This window comes from Pyrus communis, chromosome 13 (genome assembly GCF_963583255.1).
Source record: "Pyrus communis chromosome 13, drPyrComm1.1, whole genome shotgun sequence".
In the NCBI taxonomy this organism is placed as follows: domain Eukaryota; kingdom Viridiplantae; phylum Streptophyta; class Magnoliopsida; order Rosales; family Rosaceae; genus Pyrus; species Pyrus communis.
The window spans coordinates 24,001,347-24,012,094 of record NC_084815.1 but is presented as its reverse complement, the minus strand read 5'-3'; the positions used below and the strand labels follow the sequence as shown (position 1 = coordinate 24,012,094).

The window sequence follows — 10,748 nt, the reverse complement described above, 5'->3', positions numbered from 1 at the left end:
GAGTGAAATTATATGTGAAGGTGGGTCGAGTTTTTGAAGTAAGAAGGTTTCTGTTGAAATTGTGATCTTACATTGAAAAATTAAAAGACTTTTACATATGCTTATAAGTAATTAAGTTGCTTATTTCAAAGTGGAGTGTTAACTTCCTTCGTTGTACAAAGTAGGTTATCTCATGTTTTGAGCCCAACGACTCTCATGCTCCTACCTCACTAGCTATGATGTGCGAGGCAACTCAAAATTCTCATACTTTAGCAACTCAAAATTAAACTAATCAATGGTATTTTGAAACTTTACACTTTGGAAGGAAATTCGAACTAAAGTATAAAAGGCAGACATGTTGCTCTGAGTTATGAGGTGACTGTCATAATCCAATATGCAACGCCCTCGATGAGATATCAATCAACATTGTTTGTGATGCATGTGCAAGCTGCACTGGTCCAAGCAAGCAATGGTCGATGGGAGCGGGGTACGACACTACGCCACCATAACTGTAGGCCAGAGGATCAAGATGTGACCTGTTTGGCCCTTCTTCTTGCCTAAGAACTGCCATTAAAGACGAATAAATAGGCCACGTACCATGTTGCGGCCAAGCAACAGTGTGGCATGGTTTGTCACTTCACATTGCAAGTACTTTGAACTTTGAAGATCCTCACAGTTAGGTAGATATGGCTGTCGTGGGCCTTCTGTTTTCGTGACGATTCTCTCTTTGACATTCATAGTTGGGGAAGCCCTTATGTATGTTTGTCATGTTAAGGGATTTCTACTTTCAACTAAACATCTAGCCTTTGACAATGGAGCTTGCTATGTGTATTGGGTAGTGCTTTTTTTCACGCATCTTTTTTTACTTTTTACACTGCTATAAATTTTTGTCGGCTAATTCTTTTCAATTCATTCAATATAACGGCAGAAAATTGAGAATGATGTGTGAATAATACCACCCTATATATTTATAAGAGTTTTAATGTCATCAACTGCGACAAGTATTGAGTTGCAAGGGGCTTGTAGCTCTTTTTTAACTACTCACACATTCTTGATAATTTTTGTCGGTTAATGCTTTTCAATTCATTCAATACAATGGCTAAAAATTGAGAAGGGTGTGTGGATAGTACCACCCTATATATTTATAAGAGTTTTAAGGTCATCAATTGCGACAAGTATTGTGTTGCAAGGGTCTTGTAGCTCATGTTGTTAAGACTGCTCATCTCATGCACCGAAAGTTCTGGAATCTTCTTCCATTAATATTGCTTTTATCAATGTATGTGAGTACTTTTGTTCAATTATTAATTTCTAATTTCTAAGTTGCTTTTGCCACTTAGTACTACAGTATTCATGTTTACTTGTAAGTGAAATGTCTTATGTTCGATTCTTGCCAAAGACGAATTTGAACCATATTATTACTAACCTATTGTGAAGCTAAGCTCACTCGCTCTCCCTTAGTGTAGATAATATCGTTTGTTAAAAATAAAATAAAAAAACTTTTAAGTTTCTTTTACTGTTGATCTAGCTTTGTCAATAAACCAGTTTGGAGATCGTTTTGAGAATAGGACCATATATCCCACTCCAATTTGTATTACCAATCCACTTATGTTTAACTTGTTACGTAAGTTCATGACATACAAACTATGAATTAGTGACATGTGTTATGTGACCGTCACATGCACTTAATTGTTTTTCATAAGTCCGAGGGTTTATAGAAGGATGCTTATCAATAATCTTAGGTTTCATATGATGTCTATGACTAAATAAGAATGGATGACCAATAAGTGGATGGGTGATTTTTCATTTTAAGAGAATTAGACATGAAAAACACTTACCAGTTATAAACTTACCATTTTGTGGGGATTGTAATGGATATTGTTGTAAAAATCGGTTTAGGCGAGAGCTGCGCGGTGACGTATCGTGGCGATTTTGGCCAAAACGTTCACTAAAATTGGGAAGGGATTAGGCAGCCGCTAAGAGCTGGACAGTGGAGTACCGTGGCGATTTTGGCTAAAACGTTCACTGAAATTGGAGAGGGATAGGCGGTTCTAATATTAAGACTGTTGTTGCTGGTCGTCGTAAGGGAGAGCAATGATCTCGTAATCCTCCAATTCAATGACGATGGGTGGACGCCAATTGTGGTGAGAAGCTTCTTCATGACGTGTCGCATGCAGCAGGAGTTTCAGCTGAAGGTGACGACAGGGTGCTCGGAGATGAGGTGGCGGATGCGGGTCTCAGCGGACTCGGCGACGTTGATGCAGAGGGTGGAAGAAAAGTGGTTTGGGGGGAGGAAGTGAGGAGGCCGAGGTGGATGACGTCGTTGGAGCAACGCCGTAGGCCTTGCATCGTCGGGAAAGCCAGAGGAATAGCGTTGTGGTGAACTAAGGAAGAAATGGAGTGAGGTGGTGGGGAAATGATGTCAACGGAGGGCAAAGGGATAACCAAGGTGGGACCATGGGAAGGATAAATGGTGGTGTGAGAGAGGAGAGATTTTTTAGTGAGCGGAAAACACCATCTGATATACCAAATGTAATAATATAATTGGTTGGAAACTTGAAAAATTAATTTTAACCAATCCCATTATGACATTTGGTGTATCAAGTGGTATTCCTGACACTGAATTTTTTGTAAGAGGGAAGGAGAGAAGGGGAGATGAGGTCTAAGAACACTCATTATATGCCTAACTTTTCTTCATGTAGTAGCCTAGTCGCTAGGTCCTAGTCTGCCACCCAACTAGCACCTAGAGTATTTTAGAACCATCGCAATGATCGTAACGGATAACTTTTATTAATAAGTAATTCATCCTCTATCTTCAAGTTGAACACAGTTTTGTATTCATTATTTCAACATACCTTCGATATAGTGGTTAATTTAGTCCAATGAATCCAATCCTAAATACCAAAAATTTCATAAAATAAACCTTGATGTACGCAGAAAATCCAAATATTTTTAAATGGATTTATGTTATGTTATTGTTTACATCAGAATATGTGTGTATGATCTATAAGGCAATACACAAGGGCTTAACATCCCGGACGAAACACTTAAGCCAAAAATGTATGTGTGTGTGTGTGTGTGTCACGTTCAGAATTTACAGCAGAGAAATCGCATCACCCAGTGCCGGTGCTGGTGCAATTGTCGCTCGTCAGCGCTCCCCATTCTCGCCGGGCTGCCATTCCATTCCGAGGATAATCTACTCATCATGTCAAAATTCAAATAGAAAAACTATGATTATCCACATAATCACAAATTACGATAACTGACGAAAATGTATAAGAGCAAGCAGTAGAAATTTGGGTTAGTGAAGTTATGAGAATTTACATGGGAAAAGCGAAAGACTCGGAGCTAGTTGTGCTGCTGCTCGACCGATGAGAGATGCTGCCAAAACCCGGTATTCCTCTCAAGTACGAAAATGAGCCCGAAGGAAGTTCGGATGCAGAGGAACTGGATTCTCCGCGGCAATGCTGGTGTCGTTGACACGATTCTGCTAGGCCATCTGACATCCTATCTTTCGACGAATCATGCCTCAACAAGTTTTCCGTTTCTGGGGCATGAAACTTCGCTCCGATTGTATTTTCTAGGTCACCTTTTAAAGAGGCATTGCTTGTCCGGCTGTTGTCGCCAATTGCCTTAGTTATTGATAGTCCTATTGAGTTTGCAGCCAAGGCTGCGTTACTTGTACCCTAAACAACGCGAAAATGGAAACGGAATCAAGTAGGTATGTACTAGTAGTGTATGCGTACAATATTTCCAGTATGTATGTGTCCGTATTGCTCGATTTATGCAGTGGTGATCGAGCATTGATTCGTGCTGGAAGTTTGCAAGTCTAGATAATGACATAAAAATGTGACAGCAATTAAAAATCCAAAACCAATCTTTTGGTTCTCCACCTTTTTTAATGTCTCAAAACGCGTAAAATAAAATCCAACTGGTTGGTCGGATTTGCCATCTGATACTGACCCTTAAACCTAATGAAATGGTAGTATCGTCAGTGGCATTAATCTACTCCGACTGTTTTAAGACAGGACAGAAGAGCATATTATCCTTCAACAGTTGCATCCTACTCGCTCGAAGGTAAAATGCGTCAGTTGACAGTTTTCCGAAGACGCAACAAATAAGACTTTTATGTTCAAGGGGATTTAGTTCGAGCAACGAAATATTTAGCGACTTACCTGTCTAACCAAAATCACTTTTTCGGATATGATCTTCTTGATTGAATGATCATTTGAAAGATCATCCTTTTTGCCGTCGTTCTCATCGGTTGAAGTGGATGACTCCGAGTCCAGAGATTCTCTAATTGACTCGCCCTCGCTGTCCGGATCAGAATCAAGTACGCAAGAAAAGCTACTATGATAGGATTCACAGTGCTCTACGAAACACTTGTCCTTGCATCGAACTTCCTTGTCAATGCCAATGTCCTTAAAGAACTGGTAGTTGCTGCTCCCTTGAAGGAATGCAACCAGCTCTGGCAAGTCATAGTCCATAGTAGCCGTTCTAGTAGAATTCGTCCAAGCCGCGCAATCACTAGCTGTCACGGCGTCCCTTGTAGCATGCATATTCTGACTGTCATCTGGATGTGGTTTTAGAACCGCCTCACCGTCTTGACTTAGCAAATCGGAAATGAACAGATTATCATCATCGTTCGAACTAGTACTTTTCTCCACCTTCAATCCCTTCGTGGCTTCGGAACTTTTGAACTTGAAGGACTTGTAAACAGGCTGGAAGACCGCGGTTGAATGGCCATCCATGGAATCCCTATTGAACTGGTAATCAATACGAAAGAAAAGCTAAAACTTATTAAACAGAAGACACCACCATTTCATCAGAACCTTCTCCAAACAATCCAGATTTTAACAATCCTTCCGCGACCTGCATTAGCGAAAAATCGTACTTCAGAGGCAGGGTTTTGTTTCAACAGATTAATATTCGAGATTAAAACTTAGGTTGTTTAATTTAATCCACATAAATAGACGTCAAGAATGCAGGTGAGATTGGGAAAAAAGTAACAAAAATCATGAACTCACCAGTGCAGCTGTTGGAGGGCTGATACAAAATCCTGAGGCCAAATCACCATGAAGAAAAAATAGAAGGAAGCAACAAATATAAGGATAAGAACTTGCAAAATAAGCACTTTTGTATTTAAATAAAAAAGCAGGGAAAAGCAGAATCTGGCTTACGAGGTAAGAAGATGACCAATTCCTTCCGTCTTTTAAAAGCAAACAGATTTTACTGAAAACTCTTCATAAGCAAACGAGCCGAGCCTAGCAAAGTTGGCTGAAGTAGTGTAGCCCTCTTCTCGAGAGTTTGATTTCTCTCCTTTAACTTAAATTAGATTAGAATACCGCTTCAATACAAAGAATGAATTTAAGAGATAAGGCGTCCTGATTTTGGACAGTTTTTTTACCAGGAGCAAATGCAGAAAATTATTAAACTTCCAAACTTGTGTAACAAATCCAATGAAAATTCCCTTATAAGCAAAAAATTATTCAATGTGCAAGGAATTGTATTATTATACTTGATGAGATGTACCAGACTGTGTTCTCGACACAGTGTAGAGACCAGATCGTGTTCTCGGCACACTGAAAAATTTCTTTACATGAGCATGGTTACTTGGCACATGGGAATTTGCGTATTTGTGAGAACACATATGGTGAGGTTTAATTACTATTAGGTGAACTGAACGTCACATATAATCCTGATTTAAATTTCTTTTGCCAACTAATTTTCTGGATTATGTTGCCCTCTTTTTTTGGTTAATACATTAATTAAGTTACCAAAAAACAGAGAAGAAAAAACCCATGATTCAATGTTTCTTCTTTCAAAATTTTCTGGTTGTTATAAAGACGGTTGAGATGGGGAAGTAAACCTATTCGAATCTCCTTTCTTATCTAAGTTAGAATAGTTTAAAAGCTCTTCAATCTCATTAGAGAAATGCTAAAGGAACTTTTCATAGACTTTCTGCCAGTTTGACGTTAATTCTTGTGTCAACAATATAAAATATTGTGTAAAAAATATGAGATGACAGAGAATCCATAAAGAGTCGTCTTAACCAAAAACATTGTGAATATTGTACTTAATGAGAGCCAAAAATATTGTGATATTGTACTTAATGAGAGTATTTCTCGAGATGAGAAATGCTAAGAAGACTATCTCAAAAGTGGGAGTCTCTAAGATTCTCTATTACCTCATGTTTTTAGTGTAATGTTTTATAATATTAGAACGGAAAGTAACGTTAAACTATAAAGTGGTAGAAAATCTATCGAGAATCTCATTTTGAGATGGTCACCCTTATCATTTCTCATTTCTCATTTCTCTAATCCAAGTTTTGTAGCTGTGAAAGCTCCTTCTAGCACCTTTTGGTTACAATTATTAATTAAATATCTTTCTTTTGGTGATTAAATAATTATATTTGGGCAAAGCCCTTACTAACTAAAGTTAATTATTTGACTTAGGCTGCATTAAGATCTAAATCTTTACCAGAAGGTATTCTAAAAGCCACAGAAAATACCGAAAACTAGGAAGATAGGATTCTCAATTCACCAACTTTTCATAACCTAAATTACTCGACAAAATAATCATTTAATTAAATTACAATTGCTAAATAAAATAAACTTACCTACCTCTCTACCATTCCAGATGAATCCCAAGCAGGTTCTTCCGTGCTGCTCTGCATCTACATATATGCTCAACCATAATGCATGTATTTAGAGTCGAGTGGGAGGGGCTTGCAACTCAAGCGGTTATGAACATTTACATCGAGATTTTGTGTTTTTTTCATCTCGGGTATCGCTTGTATAAATGAAAAATGTATCCAAAGTCCAAGGAATGAATGAAACACAGAATCTTGTAGATTATGTTTCCTTGGTGGCATCTCCTTTTTCTTTTCCTTTTTTTTTTTGTTCTTGGGGACAGACCCACATGTCCTACTAAATAAGTACAATTATCTGCTATTTACTCCTTTCACCAGGATTTTCTTGGCAACCAAACAGGTGGTTACCTATGAAATCAAAAGAATAATAAAAGCAGGTGGATTTTAAAAGAAAAATAAATAAAGAATAAATAGAATTTTCCCATGAATTAGCAATCTTCTGCAGGTGACTTTGCTATAAAATCTAACAACAACAAAAAAAATACTTGAAAAAGAATTACTTGAGAATTCAGATAAATAATCAACAAAATTGAACACTTGGCAGTTGGTACCTGTCTAATTACTTGAAACTCCGAACAGATTTAATTACCTTAAACTTAAAATTGGATCAATTTAACTAGTTCATGATGTATCTTTGATGTAGGACAAGATGTAGGTCAATTTTGACGAAGAAAATTAAAGAAAATAAAATGTTTCAAATTCTGGAAAGCAGAATTAAAGTTGAAAATATTGAATTCAACCGATATGGCAACATAAAAGACGTAACACACAAAGAGAATTTACAGATTGGATTTCCGAGCTCTGGTTTAGGAGCATAATACCTTACCAAAAAGCGTGCAATGTCCCGGTTCAAACACATTGCTTTGCTATCATTTACAATTGATTTTGGGCATCTGAAGCCGTTCAAGCTCCCAAAAACATGTTTAAAAGTTTGTAATAAAAATTCGAACTTTTTGATTCATATTGTAGACTCAATGAACCATCAAATATAAATGTGAGCTTGCCTTTAAGTTGGTTCAATTTAATTTATAGAAATCAATTAAATATCAACAACATAATTATAAAAATTTGATGACACAATAACTAAAAATCGACCACATAGCGAGAAACTCCTCAACTCAGCAATTGAGATTTGAAAAATATTTATTTTGGCCAAGTTTCCAATTTAATTTCTTTTGTTGGTAAAAGAGAGGACATTTTGGTAAAACGCACTATTCGTTGAGAAATCGATTGTTCGAAAAGGAAACTGTTTTTGAAAACGCTGCTGCCCCCGACTGTGCCACTCTATCTCTGCAACTTTTGATTTTTGAATTTTGTTTTCAGAAAGAAAAAAAAATCGGGGAAGAAGGAGGATGTACGACCCGCAGCACTTCCTGGAATCGCAGGACAATTCGAGGAATTTCGGGGACCCGAAATCCTGGCTTTCCGGGGATGTCAACTCGTCCCCGACTCACCGCCCTACTCAGTCCTCACTGGCTCACTCCTCCACCGCCACCAACAGCAATCTCGATCGCGTCCTCTTCAAAGACCTCGTCGAGATCGTGCCTCTTGTCCAGTCCCTCATCGTAATCCCTCTCTCTCTCTCTCTTGAACTGTGAATTTCAGGGCTTTCTGGGATTTTCTTTCTAATGTGTTTGGTTGCCGAGAAAATTGGGGAAAATAACCGTTACTGGCGGACTTGGGATGAATTGGGTAGTTTTAAAGGTTGCTGCTTTGCTTGTTTCTGATTGGGTTTTGAAGAAAATTGAATGGGGATTTTGAAATTAGTGATTTTTTTTGCTTCTTTCACGATTTCATGGAAAAAATCTTTCAGGATCGGAAAGCTAGCAATTCGTTTACGCGGCGGGGTTCGGTGGCGTACACCAAGACACCTTCAAGAGAATCCTTATCCAAAAAAGTATGATGTTTCGGTTTTCGGAACTTGTGATTGCTAATCTCTGTGATGAACAATGGCATTCTTTAAATTTTGTTACAGTTACTATGCACACAAGTAATGCTTGCTACTCGTATTGTTTTGATAGCTTTATTAATTTAAGAACAATTAACTGTGATTTATGAGGGAAAATTGTGTGCTTTTATAGTTGCAGTAAAAACTGTCTAGGTTTCGCTTTTACCATGATGGAATGTAAAATTGGTGGTGTTTGGACTATCGATTGGTGTCGTTCGAAGAATTTGACATCTGAGTGTGTTCCAAGGCCTCAAATAATTTATTTTCCTTTATGGTTTGTTTAGTTTGTATATTCCTTATGAGGAAACAAGTAATGCAAAATTTAAGAGGTTCATTCGATTCGGTGGATTATTGATGCCAAATTTCCATTACCAATCATCCTTGGGATTTCATTTGATTCTAAAGCTCTTACTTCGTATGTCAGTTCAGTTTTTTTAAGGGTTATAAAAGTCTTCTGTATTCCTAACTTCGATCAATTTTATTTCTTTGCATGATTCTCAAATGGGTTCCTAATGTTCCTCTCCTCTTATCTTCTAAAGGTTGAACAAAAAGGGAGGAATGCGGCTCAATCCATTCCCGCGAGAAAGAAGAGGGATCATGGTGACAAGGACTCAAGCAAAAATGCTGGCAGCCTTGATGCTGACAGCTTTTCAAGTTTTTCCTCGAGGGCTTCGGCAGTGGAAAAAGAAGAGTTGGATACATTAAGGGTACAGGTGGAAGATTTGCAAAAGAAAGTAGCAGAGAAGGAGGAACTTTTAAAGTCATCGGAGATCTCAAAGGACCAAATGAATGCAGTTCAAGCAAAACTGAATGAATATAAGCAACAAGTTTTGGAAAAAGATGCAGTAATAAAGGCTGTTAAGCAACAACTCTCTGATGCAAAGGTATGTATGCATCACTTGGTGCCTTGGCGGTGATTAGAGAATTCTCATGATATTTTATTGAATTGTGATACCTGACATTATTCCATCTGGAATTTTGCACTTGTGAACTGTGGTTGTAATATTAATTGTGACATTAGTTTTGATCTTTATCCAAATTGGCACGATTGTCTGAAACGTTACCTGTGTTAATGCAGAAACAGATATCCGTGTTCTTTATTATTTTATAAAATGTTCGGATCTTCTTATTAACTTTTGGTTTAATCTAGACCACAATATAGCCACTTGCCTAAACTGGAATATCATCACGGACTCTCTCTCTCTCTGATGCACACACGCTCTTTTTTGTGAATTATAACGTTATTAACATCCGTCCTTTTTCACAGATTAAGCTTGCAGACAAGCAAGCTGCTTTGGAAAAGTTACAGTGGGAAGTGATGACATCCAACAGGAAAGTGGAGAAGCTCCAAGGAGAGCAAGACTCTTTGAAAGGACAGATGTCATCATTTATGCTCCTATTTGAAAGCTTGATGAAAGCTGATCCCGTTGTATACGGTGAAGATTATGATATTTCAACGAATACTGTGGATCATCTTCCTCACATTGTAAGTTCACAACCCTGTCCCTTGGATATGGTGGTTCATTTCCTTTTTATATTTTTTGGTTTGTTCTGTCAGTTGTTGTTTTATATACTAACTAATCGCTTGAGACCCCTCTATGTTGCAATCAGATTCCTGTATCATTACTGTTAAATTTTCAGATATCTGTTCGTTCATTACTTGGTTACTGTGTGTGGTTAACTGAATCGCATGTGTTGAGAATTGTTTGTTCATGTATGTGTATCTGCGTGTTGGCTGCTGCATTCCTTGCAACTTAAAGATCCTTGCTTTAATGAACAGGATGATTTGGATGAGGCACATATGAAGAAAATGGAAGAAGCTAGAAGAGCATACGTCGCTGCTGTTGCCGCTGCGAAAGAAAAGCAAGACGAAGAATCTATTGCCGCTGCAGGCAGTGCAAGGTTACATCTTCAGTCATTTGTTCTCACATGATTTAGGTTTAGCGCCGCTAGGTATTGACCGGCTTTGCGTTGCGGTGAGTCTGCTTGAATTATTGTTTATTGTTGTATATTTTTGTTTTATTTCTTCCCTTTTGCTGGGTTATGTGAAATGTGAGTCTTTCTTTTCTTGTTTATCTAGTTTTCGGGATGATATACGTGATTTTTGTTGATAATCGTACGTGATTTCTCCCTCGATCAAACGTTTTATTATTATCTTCTGTTTTCGCTAAA

At 37.8% G+C, this 10,748-nt stretch overlaps 2 protein-coding genes across 2 annotated transcripts; one reads left to right on the top strand and one right to left on the bottom strand.

Moving 5' to 3' along the window:
- Positions 1-2,962: 2,962 nt before the first annotated feature.
- On the bottom strand, positions 2,963-5,258 carry LOC137712063 (uncharacterized). The gene is made up of 5 exons (XM_068451209.1): positions 5,157-5,258; positions 5,004-5,035; positions 4,152-4,848; positions 3,301-3,662; positions 2,963-3,172 (listed from the first exon to the last, which is right to left on the bottom strand). Exons 3-5 carry the CDS (start codon positions 4,725-4,727, stop codon positions 3,064-3,066), a joined length of 1,047 nt encoding a protein of 348 aa, XP_068307310.1. The 5' UTR covers positions 4,728-4,848; positions 5,004-5,035; positions 5,157-5,258; the 3' UTR covers positions 2,963-3,063.
- A 2,576-nt stretch (positions 5,259-7,834) lies between these two features.
- LOC137713517 (protein MICROTUBULE BINDING PROTEIN 2C-like) lies at positions 7,835-10,717 on the top strand. Its single transcript, XM_068452822.1, has 5 exons — positions 7,835-8,193; positions 8,442-8,525; positions 9,116-9,460; positions 9,844-10,062; positions 10,357-10,717. Exons 1-5 carry the CDS (start codon positions 7,981-7,983, stop codon positions 10,507-10,509), a joined length of 1,014 nt encoding a protein of 337 aa, XP_068308923.1. The 5' UTR covers positions 7,835-7,980; the 3' UTR covers positions 10,510-10,717.
- Positions 10,718-10,748: the final 31 nt, after the last annotated feature.